The 21026-nt window shown below is 38.6% G+C and overlaps 1 protein-coding gene across 2 annotated transcripts in view; it reads left to right on the top strand.

The window, feature by feature from the left end:
- MCC (MCC regulator of WNT signaling pathway) overlaps positions 1–21026 on the top strand; it is a 213987-nt gene that overhangs the window by 136601 nt on the left and 56360 nt on the right. For both annotated transcript variants that reach the window (XM_082075389.1, XM_082075390.1), the window contains 4 exons: positions 105–218; positions 6716–6858; positions 13919–14055; positions 17857–18020. In XM_082075389.1, the coding sequence (XP_081931515.1) occupies positions 105–218; positions 6716–6858; positions 13919–14055; positions 17857–18020 (558 nt within the window). The remainder of the gene's footprint in view (positions 1–104; positions 219–6715; positions 6859–13918; positions 14056–17856; positions 18021–21026) is intronic.

Raw genomic sequence — 21026 nt, 5'->3', positions numbered from 1 at the left:
TCCACAGATGTTGTAGCTGCTGTACAATACTATGTCTTCTTTCAAATGCTGTTGCTCCATGGTTTGTGAATTGGTTAATTTATTTCTTTCTTTTTGTCTTCTAGCTTCATTTAGCAGCCCTGGCTTCATTAAAGGGAGACATAGTAGAACTTAATAAACGTCTACAACAGACAGAAAGGGAGCGTGACCTGTTGGAAAAGAAATTGGCAAAAGCACAGGTGAGCAATAGTTGAAGATGCTGAAGATGGTCCTTGGTTTTGCATTGTCCTTGTTCTTCAGAGGGGAATATGGTGTGTGGGGACAGGGTAAGGTATCTGAACAATGTCACAAGTTAAAGAATTTTAAGACTGCAAGAAATGTATTTGCTGTGGAGTTTGAATTTTATGTACTGATGTCATTCTTCTAAAATATAACAAGAAAGAATTAGTTTTGTTTTGAAGCCAACATAAATGGTGACTGCTTTGAAATATTTTAGAATACAAAAATTGCAGCATACTCATATTGGATTAGGTAACATTACAGAGCCTTCCACTCTTGGGTCAGATTCAAACACAGCACAAATTAACACTGATCAAAAGCTATTGCCGATTGTCAGTGTTTTGGTGGTGTGCGAGAAGGAATTTGTGATCTCAGCCTAGCTTCAAATAAGCCATTTTGTATGTATCTGTTGTCAAAAACACAGTGGAAAGCCAAGGTCTGAACTTTCACAGCTCTCAAGATAAACATAGAGAGGCAAATGCAAAACTATTGTTCTTGATATTTCTCTCTTCTACAAACAAAACTTTTGTTTTCAGATACTGTCATTCTGGCAAATACTTTTCATAAGCACTATACATTTCAAAACTAATGCAAAATGTGTACTCATTTATACTTGCATAGAGACAGTCTAAGCATTTTGTCCTTTGAAGTGGAGCATCTTATTTGTTGCCTGGTGAGGCTGTGGAATCTCCAACCTTGGAAATACTAAAGCCACCTGGACCTGGCCTTGGGCAATGTGCTCTACATGACCCTTCTTAAGCTCGGTCAAGGGTTGGGTGAATGGCCTCCAGAAGTCCCCGTGAACCTCAGTGATCCTGTGATTTTTGTGAACTTAGAGTCTTTGGTATTGAGTGCATTTTGGTTGGGGCTTGTTAAACTCAAGCCAAATGCAGAAATGTGTAAGCAGTCTAGATTTTAAGGCTCTTACTTCAGTCCTCCAATCATGTTTTGGCCCTTGTGTGCATTCCCTGGTGTTTTTTCAGCTACTTTTAAGGTTTTGGGGCTTGTAAATGATACTCTTATAGCAGACCATCAATGCAATATCCAGAAATAAAAAAAAAAAATTTTTAGTCTCCTCAATATGTGAACCAGAGTCACACTGGGAGTTAACATTGTTTATTAGCTGTAATCCTGAGAGCGTTTTTTAATTTCGGCTGCACTCTGAGACAGTTTTTGTTCTGATATACAGTTTGATATGAGGCTGCATTTGACAATCATTAAACAGTCGTATGGATCCACTGTACTCAGACAATCCACATCATTCTGCGTGACTACACTGACTCTGTTGTTATTTATAACTCTGCAGGGTCTTGCACTAACCACAGGTTGTTGTTAGTGTTCTGGTTTTATTTCCAGATCTTTATTTAAAACTATCTATGTCATCTCTCAGCGCATGAAGAGTGCCTGTAGGTGCTCCTGTGCAGTAATGAATCCTCATTGATGGTGACATGAATTAGCATGTGCCCTGTTAGCATGAGATTGTTTGGTGTTTTCTTTGATGGGTTAGCAACTATTCATTTGTATTCAGTGCTCGATGTGTAGTGCTGAGGGTTTTTATGTGATCATGGGTTGTCTGCTTGTGAACACAAGTGTAATGACAACTGCTACTCAAACTGTGAACACAAAATCACAATATCCGAAAGCTAGTGTGCTAGCTAGCTTTCAGATTAAAAAAATCACCTTCTAATGTACAATTTCTATTAAATTTTCATATTTTAGCTATTGTAAATTTGTTTTAAAGCCCTCCACTGGATAAAAATTTCTGGGGCTGTGTATTAAATTAAATACAATCTTTCTTAAGGAATAAGCCATAAAACAAGCACAACTCATATTCAATGTGTTGGCTATGTTTAAGTACTGAGATTCTGGTGGAGCCACTTTTTCTTCTTTTTCTAACTGCATCACTTCCAAGTAGATGCTCCACTTCACATAATTTTTTGAACTTTTCCTCCCACTCTACAGAGATTCATTCAAATTCATATCATGTATCGTATCATATAATTTTTTTCCTTTACAACCTCTGTCTAATGCATTTCTTCCTCACTAATGCAAATCGGAGGTTCAGAAGGCATAAATTAAATAAGAGGTGTCTGAGGTTCTGCGTAAACCGTGTTCAGATGCTAAGGGGCCAGTATTAAATCTCTGTTCTGCAGAGACTATACTTAAAAAGGCAGCACATGTTTCATTTCATCTGGCATGGTAAATGCACTCTGGAACATACGGCCCTTAAAACACATTTTTTGTAATACCTTTCCCATCATTTCATGGTTCATGTGAGACACTTTGGAAGAAAAGATTAGCGATTGGCAGAGTGGAAGTGATTTGAGGAACCACAATTCAAGTAATGGATGACAAATGCAGAAGAAAGATAGTTGGATAGCCTGTGCTTGAAATTTTGTAAACGGACATAATTGATTACAGGTGGTTGTATCATGCTCGTCCCCAAAACTGCAGTCTGTGGAGACCAGCTATAGCATCTTCTGACACCCTTCTATTATTTCACTAAAACAGCAGATTTCCTTGTCTCTATGTTTGTATCAGTGCACAATTTGGCAATGAAGTGATCTTTCGAATTAAGTTTGCTGAAAGTACTGGTCAACCACAAGTTCTGTGGTTATGAGAAGAAAAGTAGTGCTCTCTGCTAGCTCTGTCTGGCACGCTATCCTGGCTTTGGTAATGATAAATCATGAATGTCTGAAGGGAGAGTGTGTGCATATACTCCCCCACCTCTCTGCCAACGTCTGTGAGCAGGAGGCTGCATCCCATTTAGTAGTCCTCTATGGTCCTGTCCTCTGTGGATTTATCTAATCTTCTTCCTAATCTGTCTACATTCTTGGCATTTCCTACATCCTGTGACATTGAGTTCTGCAGTTTTATGGTAGAACTTGGGATTTAATAACATGTTGAATGTTTCAGCAAATACAACAAGAATAGACAGTCCACTTAGTACATCTTTCTTATTGTTTCATCTCCTTGCACAAGGTAGTCTTGGTCTTTGTGCTTAGTCCTTGTAGTTTTGGAGTTTTATAATAGCTCTAGACACAGGGTATCAAAGACTGCTGCATCATTCTGGATCTTGTATTACACAGCAGTAAGTTCCATTACTGCAGTAATATTTCTTCACTGTCCTCCAGAATATAATGAGGAAGGACAGCAGAATTTCAGAATAAAAATAAAGCAAACACTTTGTAGGCCTATAAGAATATGTGAACTTCTCAAGAAGGCATCAGTTTTTCAATTAACAAAGTAACTTGACACAGAAATACTAGAAATGTTCAGATAAACATTGAAATTATTTGTTCTGTTGTGTGTTGCACTTATCTCACATAGATTAGTCCTGTTTACTTGTATTCTTCTTCCACATCAAGTATATACAGAAAATACCACTGAACAATTAATTCTGACCATGTGTGTTTCCATGATTGAGGATTTGGCATGATGGACTTGTGTTTATACTTAAAATTAGATTAATGGTTTGCCACTTTAAAATTGGCCACTCCTCTAGAATTAAAATACTGTTTTAGTTGAGCAAAGATTTTTCACTTCTGTGAGCCTGTTAGACTGGTTTATCACTGTGGCTTGTTCAGGTTACGACTTGTATGACTTGTATTCTTCCTGAACAATGCTGTGGCCAGTGCTTGTCTCCGCAGGGCCTGAGGCACCGAGCAATCTCTTACCAACCACTGCTTCCCGTGGTCCTCTTTTTGTCCTCTGACTGAACACTGCTGATGTAACATAAAGGTCTGCACTGGTAGTGTTTCTTGCACTAGGAAATCATGTACATTATTAGGCAGTACAATCCTGTTGAGACAATACCGTTGAGTTGAAATATTTTCTCTTATCGTCCTGCTCCCTCATACTCTTCTTGCTCATGTGGTCGTTTCCCAGCATCAAGAGGTCAGATAAAAGCGTTTCCCCAGGCATTGTTAATTTATGCTGTAATTGAAATAACCTGTTTAGTCTGTACCGAAAACCAGACAAAGGTCACTTACACTGGGAGCTGTGGTGGAACCTTCTCTCCTGATCTCAACAACTGCTCGTGTTTTGCAGCCTCTCAGTGAATTATCCCTGTGTTTGTTTTCTCAGAGAATTAGAGCTCTTAATGGTTTTGATCAGAACTTAAGTATGAGACTGAAACAGGGATGAGGAAAAGGGTGTAAGGTATTTATCTTAAAAAGTTTGTGTGACTGACATATGCAAATAAATTGCAAGAGCTGAATATGTACACCCTGGAAAGAAGCAGGAACACTAGCAGGTCACTGCTCTGAGACTCAAAGAACACAGAAACTAAAGTGGGTGATGGGCAGATTCAGTATCCCAGAAAAAAGTGTTAGCTGTGGGTACCAAAACATGCATTTGTTTCTTTTCCCTTTTAAGCTTTGGGTTGAATGCGCCGTAATAAGGAGCAATCTTGTATAACCAGAAGAATTTTCAGCTGCTGTGTTGTGGGATTCATACTGAAGTATATTTCTCTTCTTCGGATGCTTTTGCCTTTTTTAGTTGAGACTCGCCATGACTGACCAGAACTTAAGAGATGCAACTCTGTACCCACCTCCAGGGCACAGCAGCCTTTCTTAGCATCATGTCCTGTCTTTCACAGAGGTTTCCTTTCTGCCTTTTGTAGTTGTTTTTTCCCAAGATAATTCAAGAGGCCTTTTAAAAAAGCATACATGAAGCTGTTGTCTTTATATTGCCAGACTGTTGGTTGTTCACAAAGTATTCCTGTCACTAAATGATGGTTATCCTGAAAAATGATCAAGGAGAAATGGCTGGAAAACAGAAAGCAAGTCTGGTATTGTGGCTGAGGTCCATTAGCAGGAGTCAATATATCTTCAGTCAAGATAAACAAATTCTGGTTTTCAGTGTATAGCTTAGAAGAGCAAAAATTGTAGTGCTAGGGGTTTTATTTATTGTCTGAACATAATTATTACACACTCCATCTGAAATGTCTTTTTGATTTAAAAGAAAAAAAGCAGTGCAGATAATTGATTGATCTGTATAATGCTTAGGTAGCATTTGTGAGTATAAATTGTGTCACAGGAAATTTAGGTTTAGAAAGGCAGAACAAGCAACTCTTATTGCACTTAAATCTGTTCTAAAGCATTGTTAAACATTTTCTCAGTTCTTCACTGTGAAAGCTGTGGTAGTTCTTCAGCCAGATGGAACGTTAAGATACAGATATGTGAGAAATAAGTTGTGCGATAATCCCACAATAAATAGTCATTATGATATATATGTATAGGCATCTCAGTTGCCAACATGAAGTTTTAAAAGCCAGGTGAACGTTATCAGTCTTCTAAAATATGACCCTTCGCTATCCTATTCAGTGTGAAGATAACAGTCTCTTTTGTCTTAGTGCTGTTTTAAGTGCTTTTGGCTCCAGCTGGAGTAAGAAACTATTTTGTTTTAGTCTGTGGAATGGAGTTACCTCTATATAGTGTTTCCTTGATTTGAAAAAGTAAGTTTTGATGCAGCAATGTTGGAGGACCTCATACATTCCTATAAATTACAGCCTTTAGAAATGCTACTAGGATCTTGCGTTGCAGGTTTTCACTAAACGAGTGTGATTTTTATATTGTTGGTTGGCTTGCTAATTTTCTGTTATTGACAGCATAATACATACCATTCTGTGGTAGCAAGGAGGCTTGACTGTTTCCTGCAGGGGATCAGAAGCAAAAATTTTGAAGTCTTGCTCTTTCCAGCCTCTACCAAGCATAATTTCAATCAGTGTGTGCTGTTGGATCATAATTGCAGTAGATGGTAATTGTTTGCTGTAATTGAAGTAGTGTGTTTGTTGGCATGAAGAGTGAGCCAGGGAAACTGAATTTAAAATTCTGTTGGAAAGAAAAATGAGGATTTCATGATATGTATGAAAAACAAACATCTTTGTAGCCGTGTAATTGTTCAAATAATAAGAATTTTATTGTAGAGGATTAAAATAATTAAAAATATGCTGTGTTATCTTCAAAGGCTAATAAAAACAAATACTCATACTAGAGAAGAAGTCATAACCACAAAGTGTGGTTACTTTTCTTTATAATAATGTGGTTTCTGCCTTAGGACTTGTTCTAATTCAGACCACGTTGGGAAGATCCTTGAAGATTCATGATGCATCATGAATCTCACAGATTGAAAGATTAGATATTTATAGCTGTTTTGAGATGCAAATGATGTTTTTGTTCAAGCAGTAAGGGCAACTTCTGCCCTTTAGAAAAAAATAATAATAAAAGTATACGGCGTATTTTTTCAGTTGCTAACATCTAGTGATGACATACCTTTGTGTACCTGTCAATATTTTGCATACCTCCTTTTGTCTTGCTAAGGTACTGTAAAGTACTTGCTAAGGTACTGGTTTGATAAGTGAGAAAACTATTAATCATGTGCACTTTTGCGTTGTGTCTGATCTGTTTCCAGTTTTTTCATAAGACCCTTTCTGTTCCTTGCTTCTCTGCTTTAGTGTGAACAATCCCACCTAATGAGAGAGCACGAAGACGTGCAGGAGCGAACAACACTACGCTACGAGGAACGAATCACAGAGCTGCACAGTATCATTGCTGAATTAAATAAAAAAATTGACCGACTACAGGGAACAACAATAAGGTATGGCAACTTCCTGGAAATTCTGGGCCAGTGCACTAATGGTGCAAAACACAGTGTGAATTATAGTCTATAAATAAAATTTGATGATGACTTTAGGGTAGTTAGGCTTGTTATGACTGGTTCTGAGTAGCTGGCCATAATTAAGGTAGGTATTCTGCAGAGTATCATCCTGAGGCTCAAAACTGCTGCATTCTCTCTGGCAAAACCGCACTTTGCAAAGCCTAAAAAGCACTGCAAAGAAGTGCACTGTGCCATCTGAATATTCCTTAAGCGTAACATACATGCCAGGGCACCACATAAGTGATAGCAGTGCTGGATAAAGGAAAATGTAGCCACCAAGCCTGCACCTCTGCTTTTAATTTTCTTTTGTGGCATCCTGTCAAATCATTTGTAATGAGAAATATGGGTTAAAACTATTTCAGTAGGTTTTGCATCTACTTGTACTGGTATTCGTGACAAAACACTATGGTACAAGTCATGTTGTTGCCTGTCCTTGGAGCAGCAAAGCTTGGGCTATTACACTAGGTCATTACTTGTTACTGTATTTAAATAAACTTTACGTTTGACTGCACAAAACCACTTACTTTTCCTCACTTGCTTTTACCCATTATTCTCAATGTAAAGAAAGTTGGACTAGAATGAGGAAGGAGCTTCTTAAAGTTTAGCTTATGAGGATGCAACTAAACTGCTAGAATCTATGGATTTTTCTAGAGAACATCTCATTAAATTTGACAGTTTTATAGACAGTGTTGTTGGTCTACTTGTGTGGCAAATTTTCATTTTCTTTTGCCTATTAGCTGCAAGATTTTTGGTAACTGCTTCATTTGTTCTTCCTTGTAAATGTTTCTACTAGGCAAAGTTTTTCCAACTACTGACTTGACCTTTCATGAAAATATTTATATGCAAAAAGAAAAAGGGTTGGTGTACCATTAGGAGAAAATATCATGCATACATACCACTAGAAAAAGCAGTGATAGAGTCACATTATGTTAATGTTATTTAAGAAGATAAATACTGCCAACTCTGTCATGGTCATAACTAACAATGATTATGATGAGATTTTTCAGGTAAATATTTTCTAAACCCGTAGTATTTCCCTTTAAAAAAATCCCTGTGACTCCCTTGTTCGTTCATGCTTGATATTTCTGCAGACAAACCTCCCATTCATCTTGTTTTAACTCACCTTTCTTTTCAGTATGTTACTGGCTGCCCTTCCCACTCTTCTCTCTGATAAAGCTCTACCAATTGAAAAGACTGGTTGAGAAGCAAAATCTGAGAAGCATGAGAGCTACCTTGATTTTTTTTTTTTTTCCTGAATGGCAGAAGAACTCTATGGCATTTAAGAAAAATATTACATAAAATAAAAAAAAAATGTTTGCTTGGAGTCTTTGTGGCAAGCTAAATGCCAAGTGGTGTCTCAGTTACGAAATACTGGAATCGGATGGATACTGTGGATGTTGAACCATGTCCGTAAACGAGCCAGCTGTGGCACGCACAGCAAAGTGAGGCAAATAATTCAGTGTCTGGGGAACAGAGGAGTAAGAGTCTTCCTAAAATGGCAGAGGTAGAACTGGAGGGATTCCATAGGGTTTGTAAAGACAACTGAAAGAAGGAAAAATGATACTTCCTGCTGTGACTTCCTGTAAATCTACTCTGGGATCTACTTGCATCACTCTTGAGAGCAAGGGTGGTGTAATTGCTGTCTTTGCTGGGACAGATGTGACTCGCGGTGCTCCACCCTTGGTGATGGGGACAGTGATCCTGGGAGCTGGAACAACACAGTCCTGAGAGAAGGGAATGTGCGAGCACAGCCCTGCCAGGGCCTCAGCCTTTATTTCTTTATCTAAACTGGAACACAAGAGGGATTTTAGTTTCAATTTGACTTTTGGACACCTGCAAGTAATACTGAGTGGAGGCTTCACTTGTGCTATCATAAAATTTAGGCACTCTTTCTGGAAACAGTTTTATTGAGTTTACTTTAACTGCATAGCAGATAAGCATCTCCCCAGCGCTGACACAGAGATTGTTCAGTATTTTCATGTATTGTTTTTAGGCTGTAAAAATAAGCTAATATGTAGCTTGATGTACTGCTGCTTTATGACATGCTTCATGGTTCCTTCCAAAACCCAAAAATATTCTGGAGACAACTGGGAGAAACCAAAGTTTCATGGAGGGTATTTGACTATCCTCCTTAAGCTCTACTATCTTTAAATCTGTGGCTCTTTGTTTGAATGTGACTAGTATCCTCAAAAAGTAGGGCAGAAAGTAACCAGAAGTAGTGTTTAAATCTGAATAAGGTATTGCAACAGCTCGAGGAGTGTTGGCAGGCTGTATAAACTAGTTAGTATTCTCCATTCCGATAATTTTTCTCACTTTTTTTGGGGGGGGGCGGGCGGTGAGGTTCCCTTGCAGTGTCAGGGGTTCTACACAGTTTGAAGCGTAATGGCTTTTCCTCATGTACTTTAGTAATATCAGCTCTAGAAGAAAGCTTAAATCACATGTCTACAGCCTGTGCCTCTTCCCAGGTATATCTGATATGTTGATCTTAGTTACAATAATCTTACAAGAGTATTTTTAGGAGTTTCCAGGATTGTTCTAGGTTTGCTTGCTGTTTCTTGGGTGCAACAAGCTCCATGTGTGTGGCCACATGGAGTTAGCTGCTGCTCTTGCACTATGTTCTTCTAGCATTCCCTAAGGAAAATGAGCTCACTATGGTTGGGGGAGCAAGCCAACATTCATCTGCAATTGTCTCATCTCCCTGTCGCTGCTCTAGACAGCCCAGCTGGTTTGGAAGCACAACCTCATTTAAAAAGAAAAAAAAAGGGCAAAAAAAGCTGAAATACAGCTGCAACTGATTTAATATTAAGGCTAAAAGGAAAGTTGCCTGTACTCATACTATGCTAGTAGATGAGCCACTTGCTTGCCTAGTTCTTCATGTGTGACTGCAGAATTTACCCACTACCAGCTCAAGAAGGTAGTGATTTGGGAGCAAAAAGACACTAAAGAAGTGGTCCACTAGGATGAGGATGCTTCTTTTATTTGAGCAGTGTGGAGATGTAAACTTTGTCTGTTTTTTTGTTGGAAAATTACAGAACAGTGTGATACTGTCTCACTGTTCTTGTCTACATTATTAGGGAGAGAGTGGGAGGAGGTAGCTAATTTTGTGCTTAAGTTTGTTGTAAAACTTAAGTCACAGGCTTTTGTCAAACTCTGAAAGACTGTTGGGAGGAAGAGTCTATGAAGGTTGTGCAGAGTACATTTTGTCCGCTTCTTGTAGAGTGATGACCTTCCCCATAGTGGTCCTACCACGGAGTTCCTGTTAGCATGTCAAGTGGATGCTGGTGGCATAGCGTTAGCCCTACTTCTGCTGTTTCAATTTGTAGAATACTATTTTTACATTCATTGGTTCTCTATCCTTTGACAAGGTGTATGCCTAGTCCCATTGTCTTTCCAAGTGTGTACAATTTATAAGACAGCAAAGCCAATCAAATACATCTTCTGAGTTGTAGAGTCCTATTGTAAATGCTTGGACATAAGCAATAGACCTGGTAACTCTGAAGCACAGAAAGGATTTTCAAATTACACGGTAGTGTACTAAAAGGGAATTATGTCTATGTTAAAGGTGATATTCCTGACTTGAGAGGTTTTGAGTATTGCCTTATCTTCATTTAAACTCAACTCTTAATCATGTCTTTGGCTGGCAAAATCATTTGTAAGTTGGTTGTCAAAAACAACTTTGGCCTATGACTGGCAGTCATTCTTAGATGTCAAATGGAGGAAAAAAGAAGAGATCGAGTTGCTTTTAGTTCTAAACCAGTGGCTGTTTGGATACATCTGTGCAACTTTAATAAGTAATTTTAACACCAAACTGTTGAATATTGGTGCCTGCAAAGGATAATTTGAAACAGTTGTCAAGAAGCTTGTAACCCATTGCTGTAAAACCATTTGTTCAGATTTACAGCTTTTAATCTGAAATATATTCAGAAAGCCTGTTGTTTTGGATTTAATGAGGTAGAAGGAGAGTGAATAAACTTAGCATCATGCAAAATAACAGATGGCACTTATAGTCATATTTACACAATGTCCTGAGGTCTAATAGTAGCTTCTAAATATGTGCTAGGTAGAAGCTTGGATTCAATTCAAATGGCAGTGAGGGTGTGATAGTGTTGGCATCAGCATACAATGCCCAGTCCCAGCTGCCTTCAGTGATTAATTCCCATGTTGTGTTGAGTGTGTCACTATTTGTTCACAAATGAATGGGTTCAGAGGGTATACACAGGGAGCAGTCAATCTCTGGGTTGCAATGCCACATACACCTGTAGTATGCTCTATCTGAAGGTCTTGGAATGCCTTAAAAATACTTGTTCAAGTAGAATGATTGTTGAAAAACTACTGGCACCTGAAGTATAAAACTACACTCTGTCTGTATCCATGAAGAGAATGTGTGCCTTGCCAGCACCCTGGCAGAACTTGTCAGTGATGTGAAAGAATGCTGAAAGTGTGCTGGTTTTGGGCAAGTTTTCCTTGGTGTCTGAACCTGAACATGAAGAAACCAGTAAGTGCAGATGTACCTGTAAACCACATTTTTTTTTTGGCTCCAACATTGATTCCAGGGTGTTCTGTGCTTAGAACAGCCTGATTTTTATTGTCTCCAACTCTGCCACAACATTCCAGTAACTGGGTGTCCCTGGGGCCCATAGGAGAACTAATACCTGCTTTCTCCAGCCAGGCCCTAGATGATGGCAGCAACTAGGAAGCTGCAATGCCTCCACATTCTGGGTGGTGTGTCAGGGGCTCAATGGCCAGTTGTTGCCAGCTGCTGAGCATTGTGCATTTCCAGCGCCACTGGAGGACTCTTCTCTTTTGGGTAAAGAGGATTCTCAGTTTTAAAGGGAGAATTTATATTTTTGGTACATTGCTCCCCTGGAGTTCCCCCTTGTGTTTTTAGCCCACAGTCTGCCCCCCATGAGAGCGGTGGTAGGGAGACCACTTTGCTGTTGCTTTACCAGAAATGGATTTCTGATCTTTCTGGTCCGGTATTAGAAGTGTGTGTTAATTCAGAAACTGACTTCTGGCTTGAGCTGTCAGAAAGGTGTGAGTCCTGCCACATGGCATTCTTGCCAACTGCCACAAGAGACTGATGGTGGTAATATTGAAAAAACAGCACTAGTGCTAGCTAGACAAAACTGTATTGGATTTTAAACAGAAAGTCTATGCAACAAGAGTCAAAAGAAGATTGCTGAGAAATTATTATTGTGTGTGGCATTGTTCTATGATAAGTATACTCTTCTGTGCATTCGAAGATGTAATTCACGTTTTAAAAATGTGGGACTAATTGTTTCATAAATGAAAAAATCAATTACCTTCAGATCAAAAATTGCAGTTGTTTGAGTGCTTGGTAATTGTTTTGTCTAAAGCTAATTATTGCTGGCTTGTGCTGTGGCTAATAATAAACAAATTTATGGAGCATTAACTCACACTTACATGTCTTCATTACACTGTTTTAATTCCTGCTGTTCATTACTTAGCTCTCACACTGTCTTAAACATGTATTGCATGGTACCTTAAAGACCTTTCTTTGATCTAAATCACAATTTTAAACAGCTGGTCTGCATTTTTGTTTAATAATAGTCACTAAGTGCTTCTGATAAAGTCAGACTTTCTTTGCACTGAAGTAAATGTAAGGGGTAGAAGAGAGTAATAGTTCCTGTAGAAATTACATCTCAGTACCTTGGGAAACCCTGCTTGGCAAGCAAGCTGAAGTTCCTATTTTGAGTTGGCCTGGTTTATAAATTGCCATGTCATCTAGTTTGGGAGCTGACTGTACTTCTGTTGCTCTTCTCTGTATGCATGGGCCATCTTCTCTGCTATTTTGCCTGGCAAATCCAGAAACGCCTCTAGGCTAAATCCTGCAAGATTTCTGCAAGAAACGCTTATCACCATGTAGCATGCACACAGCAGAACTAACGTTAGAGGTGCCCCTCCCAGATGCAGAACCCCAGATACCTCTTTGCTATTTCTTCTTGTTTCCAAACCCAGACAGTTCCCTTCTCACACTTTTCTGCTGAATCTGGAGCAAAATGAATCTCTGCATTTGATTTAGTGTGTAACCAAATGATGACTGTTTACTTACTTATCAGTAAGTAAACTTATCAGTAAGTATACACCTGAGTAAACTGGTGTTTTTCTCATGTTTAAGTTATATGCTTTAATGTCAAAACAGTCACTATGGAAATTAAAAAAAAAATCTGCATTGAATCAGCAAGTAGATCAAAAGAAAAAAAAGTTTATAAATGCTCTCAGGCAAAGCTATTATTCATTTACTTATCTTCTTTCCCAGTGCTTTGAACTATTCATGTGGAGACAAAAAGGAAAAGCCCTTATTTTTTAAGCTCATTAGCTTTAGCTGAAATCTTCTGTGTCTTCCATTATTTTAGTAGAACCAGCTTGACAAATAAGTTAAAACTTAGGTAATTGAGGCCTTTTATTTTCCACTAACTCCAGCAGTTCAGCACTATACTGACTTATGTATTCTCCTCTTTTTGAGAAGAGAAAATGAAAAACCTACCCGTCCCTAGGAGCATACACGTATGCAGGTACGTGCATGTGCACGCTTGCTTTGCACACAAACCGATTACATCCTTGAACTGAGAAAGAGACCAAAATCAGTTATTGCTAATCCACTTTGGGATGAAAAGCCACTTGTGCTGATTAAGACTTGTCAGCTGGAGAGTTACTGCAGAACAGCGTTATGTCCTTCTTGCATGCGTTCTTGCTTGCACTCAGTTCCACCCGTTATTTCCTTGAATGGTGGTCTGGAGTAATAATGAATTTGGAAATAAAGAAATGGAAAAGAAGCCCTGGCTGCTGGAAGTGGGTGTTGTGGGCACAGCACAGCTGCTTTGTGGTAAGGGTTATAAACCCTTCTTTACTGTCTGGACAAAACCTTTAGGCTTGTGTGGATTGTATCCTGTGGCTCAGTTTACAGGTCTGAAGTAAGTGTCACAGAGGAACATTTTTCCTCAGAGGATTTTATTTCCCTCTTTGCTCTCTCTCCCAGGGAGGAAGATGAGTATTCAGAGCTGCGGTCAGAGCTCAGCCAAAGCCAGCATGAGGTTAATGAAGACTCACGCAGCATGGACCAGAATTCTGTTTCAGTACCGGAGAATCAGTCCACCGTGGTCACTGCAGATATGGGTAAGTTGTGCATCTTAGCATACATGATGCCTTCTCACTGCAAAAAGACATGATAGCCTTTGAAATGCAAATCCAAATATTTAGTGAGGAAATATACGAGTCTAGGCTATGCTAATTGCAACAAATGCTGAGCTTCTCTATTACTGCGAACTTGTATGTCAAGTGACCTCTGTGCCTTGATGCAGAATAACTATGGAGTCTAAAATGGAATGATCTCTTCAGGAGAGTTCATGACTTTCAGGGAAGAAGAGGCGGGGGGGGAAAAAAGCTGTTCGCATACCTGCTCCTGTAAAGTAGTCTAGCTCTAGAAAATAATTACAGACAGTAAAAGTTGGGGGGAAAATGTGGAACTATCTGTCCAGTTCTTTTACAGCCTAACTATAAAGGATGTTGGCACTTTTTGGAAATTGAGAGCCTTTTTAAAGTGTAAAATAGGGATAGCTTACTGAAGTGAATTTAGACAAAGATAAATCTGACACAAGCTGTTCAAGTATAGTACAAGGAGGCACCGCCTCCAGACAGTCTGTAACTAATTTTTTCTGGTTAAGAACTAAGAGGGCAAGCATCTTTCCTTCAGAATTTCATCTGTTTTGTCATCCAAGTACAATTACTGATCATTTGAACATCCTCCAAATATGGAATAATTACTCTATCAAGTTTGCAATATAAGTATGATAATGTTTTAAGTATTTGGCTCAATTGCTGAGCCCCATAGAAATCTGGTGTAGTCCTCACTATGACTGGCTTCTGGAATTATCTTCAGAATACTAATTCTCTTCATTTGTATTTAAAACCAAATAGTTGGTCTTCATTTTCTTCCCTAGGTAAACTAACTGGGTGCCTGTGAGCTTCTGTGGGTGATACTGTACATGAGTGGTGTTTTAGGAAATCGTTTAAATGGCAGTCTTAAGCCCTGTTGCAGAACTGGTGATCCTTAAATATTAAGCTATTAACTCTATGTGAGGCTTTAATGATTGTAATGGAACATGTAATATATGCTTTTGTATATAAGAAACTGTATTAAAACAATGTCCACTTGTTTGGAGCAGTACACTTCATTATTAAGAATTTTTTGCTGTTTTTTCCAGTACAATGCCTTATAGAGGAATGGACCTGAGAGTAAGCTGACTTTTGGGCATCATATTCATTGCCATCAAGTGTAGTTTAATAATGTAGAAAATATATCAGTATTGTAGGCAACCACATAAAAGAGATTTTCCCTATGGTTTCTTAAATTTATATGAATACATGAGCTCTGGAGCTGTATTTCTTTATAAATCTGAGACCTGCCACAGCACATTTATATTTCAATGTCTTTAATTTCTAGAAATATTGATAGAGCAGTATTAATAATAATGTAATCACTAAGTGTCTGAAATAAAGAATTCAAAAAATATTGTATGTAGTCAGAATATTTTAGTAGAGGTTTTTGCTTTTAAAAATTAATGTTTATTATTAAAGTTCCTACATGAAGAAATTCTAACATGAGTACTTTTTTCCCTTCAATTTTCTTTCCTTTTTTTTTTTTTTTTCTCTTGACAAAATCTAAGTAATTTACTTTTCAGTATTTATTTTGGGGTTAGGGCTTTGGTTTTGTTCTTCATGGGTTTGTGTACATTAACAGAAAGTTAACCATTTAAGTTTCTGCTAACTGGGAAACAAGGCAATACAATGAAACATAGCAAGGGATAAAGTAATAATGTTCACTCTAGGTATTCTTGCATTTTTCTGTGTTTTCCTTCTATACGTAGATCTGTCCTTTTTTGGTTTTCTTCCCATATTCCTTTGAAAATAAATCCTTTTGTGTGTATGTGTGTGTGTGTGTATACATACATACTCATATATATATATATACAAATATGTATAAATTTTTAAATTCTTCTAGATATAGGCATATAAGGAGAAAAAATCAGAAGCTGATAACCATGTGCATGACCTTGCTTACCACCCTAATGGAAGTAGCATCAGTGACTTACTAAAAACAAGAATACGTCATACACTAATGCATGTGGATATGCTACTCTTTTGCTACAGGCAATAAAATACTGAGAGCTAAAATGATGAACGCTCTTCAATATGTCTTGCAGAGTTTATGATTGGGTTGTAGTGGTTTTCTGTGAGAAACGAGTTTCTCATTATTGGAAACCCTTATTTTTGGGGAAAATGTTACTGTAGGAGAAAAACTCAGCATAAAAGGTCTTTCTGAAGGTTGTTTAAATAGACAAAATGTCTGTTATAGAAGGTATTATGGAAACAAATCCAAGCAGACAAAAGAGAGGTTTTTACAATTAAGCATCCTGAATAGTATATGCTGCTTATGAGTGTTATAAAGGAATTTTTGGTACTGTTACAACAATTACATTATGGGTGGCTGCTAGTTGAGAACTAGTGAATATAACTTTAAGAGTCAAATTTTGGATATGTTGCCCATTCATGTTTTTCCTACAATACTGTGACATTATTGTAAACTCTTGTTTTTTGGTCAGCAATAGGTTCATGTTTATGTGCGTTAGGCTACAGAATTAGACTTGTGGTAATGATTTTTACAGTTTCTTACTCTCTGATCATCTCATCCCTTCATCCACCTGCTTTCAGTCTTCTCTTGTACAGAGAGTTTTCAGGGGAGCCTACAATAGTCCGATGTCTCATGGCTGTTAAATTTCAGACACAGTTCGATGCCACACTCCTTTAGTTCCCTGTGAGAACCACAGCTATGAGGCTACTAGGGAATTCTGACCATGGTGAAACTCTTGCAATGGTAATATAGAAGTAACACCCTCCAGGAAGAATGCCTGCCACTGTTCTTAGCGAGGTATAGGAACTGCTAGTTTGCTGCTGTCTTGTAGTGCACCACTTGTGTGCTGTGCAGGTGGTAGTTATTGCAATCTTTTAACTATTAAGCTAGAATTACTAACCAGCACATACAAGAGGCAGCGCAAGGATGAATTCTACCATGTGTCTGCCTTAAGAACTGCCACCGTCGCCAGATACGAGTGTAAGGAAAACAAGAATAATTCATGAAGTCAGCTAACAAGGTACTGAGACCAACTTGTTTTAACAGAAATGGAGGATGCTGTGGCAGTGCACAAAGCACTAGAAGAGCTTTGCCTGAAGACAGAAAAGGAAGTGATTCTCTGCCACATTTTATAATTAAAATATTGTTGTGTGTGTTGCTAGTATGGCTGTAGTATATAACACAGCAATAGTAGGTGTCCTGCTATGGTCCCTGAATATTCTGCAGTTGCATTTGAAGAAGAAATAGCCATGAAAATGAAATATAGTCAGTAGGGATCATTTATGTAAACACCAGGAATTTTTAAAGCAGGCAGTGCTTGAGTATAGCCACAAAAATTCCTCTGAAAAACATTGTCATGATGTCCTTGAATTACTAGGCAGAAGAATAATTGTATTTGAAAAGAAAAACCTTTGAGTGTAATAAAATCAGGGTAATAGGCCCTGAATAGCAATAAGAGTAACAAAAAAGAAATGGCATAGTATGTGAGCATGTTGCATGTCTTAAAATGCTGTCCTTCAGAAAAGAAACATTTTGAAGAGAGAATATACACTTCAGATAAGTAGGGAGGGTGTTATTTGTCAAATGGGAAGTAACTCGTGATTTCAGTTGATAAGGAAAAAATAGGTGTGTGTTGGTGAGGAAAAAGTGGCAGATTGCAAGGACGTTCCTTGAACAATATCAGTCCTGGCTGTTCTGCAACAGGCACTTCCTGGGTTAGAGTTTGTTTTTTCACTGAGTCACTAGTGGTTGCAATGTTTGTTTTATTTTGTTTTGCTTTCTTTTAGATAACTGTAGTGACTTGAATTCAGAACTGCAAAGAGTGCTGACAGGTCTGGAAAGTGTTGTCTGCGGGAGGAAGAAGAGCAGCTGCAATTTATCGGTAGCAGAAGTGGATAGACACATTGAACAGCTCACTACTGCCAGCGAACACTGTGATTTAGCCATTAAGGTAATGGTAACATTAGGCTCCAAACACAGCACGTACATTGCCCAGGACACCTGATCACATTCTGTAGTAGGAACACCTTACTTCCAGAGGTGACAAAGTAAATCACTGAAATCAGCTTCAGCTCTCAGTGTATGTTGGGTAGGCAGTAGTACACCTGCTTTACTCTGAATTCTCTGAGGCACAGGAGGAGCTCCTAACAGACTTTCGATCTCAAATCAGAAATGTATTTGTCTTATGCTCATTTCAGAGATAAGAGAAATGAGGACACTCAGCAGCTAAATTACTTTCTTAAGATTATCCACCAAATGAGTTGTCACTTGCCCAAGGTCACACAGCTAGTCAGTGACTGGTAACTGAAAACGCAATATGGGATACTCACTGCAATTTGACGGTAAAATGCCATAAACTATGTGTAAGTTGTGGCTTTGCTGTCTTAAAATATGAAGCTAGTATTTAACACAAAGCATGTGTGGTGTATTAACTCTAAGGAGACAAGCCAAACACAGGAGCAAATAATTCAACTGATACTTGTGTGTCTTTGCTTTATTGAGCATGTAACAAGGAGAGACATGTGTTGAAGGGATGGCAATTCAGAACCTAAAAGCGAGGGAACCATAGGGTATTGTACTATATACAGCAAAAGAGCTGAACAAGTATTTTGGGTCAGATGGAAGGGCGTCAGTAACTATTGACAGTTTGTTATTGAAGTGGGGAGGTCTGTGACCATTCTAGACAGCTGAGACAGACAACTGGCATACTACTGGGAAGAGTCCCTCTGTCCCTGTTGGTGCCAGAGAAATATAATGCCCTATAAAGAAATCAGTGTTGAGTGGTAGTTTGGAAAATGTGGATATGTAAGAGAGAGAGACAAACAGACTGACTTCTGGGTCTCTTGGGAATGGTCTTAAAGCAATTTGAGTGTCTTTGATGATTAGTATCAATACTTTTGATGTTACCCAGCATTATCTGGAGTTTTAGGATTAAGTGTTCTCAGAAGTCAATATTCACCATGAGAGTGATTGTGAATCCTGGAAAACAGGTAGAGATGGGTCTGTGTGAGGGCCACAGAGGTCTCTGAAGTGAGAGGAGATCAGAACTTTCGCAGGAGTTAGTTTTAACAGAACGTCAAAATAGCTGCCATAAGCTTAATTCTCAACTTTTTCTCTTCTGGATTATTTACTGTTGATTCAAATTAACTACAGTCAGACGTTTTAAAGTTGTAAGTAGCTGTCAGCAGCTTCTTCCTGTTACAAAGTGCAGGCCTTTTATTTTCATGTGGTCTCTACAGGCGTAGCCATTTTTGGGCCATGGAAGGGGAAGGCTTGTCCACACTGCCTGTGCCGTAGAGCCTGGGATTCTTTGTGTTTGACAAGTCATAGCATGAGAAGGTTATTAACCTTTAAAGAAGACAGGAATCTCTCTTGACATGCACCGATTATGTGCTAGGGAAGTGTGTCACTGATGTGTTTAATACGGCAAAACCTGCATGTAGAGCCCCTTTCTGCAATTCTACCATGGCTGCAAGTCGTTTCTCCTTTCCTGCTTCCTCAGGCAGAGGACTGAGATATTTTTAAAACAGGTGGAATCATTAATGGAAAATTGAAATATTCTGACTGTCTTTTACTTTGAATGTTGGCTCTTCACCTATGGACTAATGCATTTAAGTGTTTTGAATCCTTCTGTTTTGATGGTTAGATTTCACTGGGTTTCTTCTAATGCTGTTGCTGGTAATCTTTTTTTTCTTCTTTTATACAAGTTGTGTGGCCTTTGCTAGCTCAATTGTGTCTGTCCCACGAAGACTGAAAAGACCTTGAAATGAGATTTATCAGATTGTCTGATAAACTGAACAGTATAGAATTATATTTTGTTTAATAAAGTTTCCACAGAGTAGGCTGGTTAATGCCTCAGTATTTTGAACAGTAAATAACTGTCAGTAACAGATACCTACCAGTAAAACTCTACCAGTTAAGAAAAAAAGATGTAAAAATTTCCAAACACAAACCATTTAGAACATGAGAAGAGCTGCACTGGGTTGGACCAAAAGTCTATCCGTCTAGTGGCAGATGCCAATGGAAAATGGCATCCAAAAGGACATGCATCATGTGTCCTTCTTCTCCTTCAATCAAAGATGCTTCCAGCAAGGTGAGTTTAGGAACTTTGTGTTTAATAGTCATGGGTGGGATTTACTTCCGTATTTGTATCTGACATATTTTTTAACCCATCTAAATTGTTGGCCTCCATAAATTCTGGTAGGAATAAATTCTAGCATTGAGTTATGCCTTGTGAACAAGTGCTGCTGATTGCTTCTTTTAAACCTGATGGTTGTTGATTTCATGTGGTATCATGTCCGTAACACAACACCTCGTGTAAGGAAACTAAGGCAGATAATACTGATGGCAGTGTCAGAGGTAGGACTGGAATTACCGTGCTATGACATCCTACCATGTGCTTGGAATGTTATGTTGTAATTCAATCCTGTAATGCATGAAATTATACCTGAATTTATCTGCTGGGCAGCAGCATGCCAGATAGAACTGCTGTGTAGTACTGCTTTGAAGAAAAATAATCAACTCTGTAGTTTACACAGATATATCTGTGTACAATATTGGTGAATTGTGTACCATGGAGGATGGTGGCATGTTGGTCATCAAACCAGAGAATTATGATAAGAGTTTAGTCAGCAAAAGGATATTGATCAGGTCAAATGAAGGAGCATAGAAACAAGAAGAAGGGTCCCTTTGCTTTTTTAAGGACTATAGGACAATCCTTAGTACAGCTGTCAGACCCGTGCTGGTGCCGTCATTGCCTGAACTTTTATACTTGTGTGGGCAGATGGTAGCCACAGAGTCTGGAGAAACAGCAGCAGCCTCTGTGTCTGGAGATACCTCCATGGTGTTGAACCACTGCTGCTGCTTCCTCCTGACAGTCTGTCCTCTTTCCCTGTTGCTCCAGGCTTGTCACCCCCACTAGTGCTCTGAGGAGAAGAGGCTTGGGAAAGGGAGGAGT

The sequence above is a fragment of the Streptopelia decaocto genome, assembly GCF_964273445.1.
Source record: "Streptopelia decaocto genome assembly, chromosome: Z".
NCBI lineage: Eukaryota > Metazoa > Chordata > Aves > Columbiformes > Columbidae > Streptopelia > Streptopelia decaocto.
The sequence above is the reverse complement of the archived record's forward strand: the minus strand, read 5'-3'. Positions and strand labels throughout refer to the sequence as shown.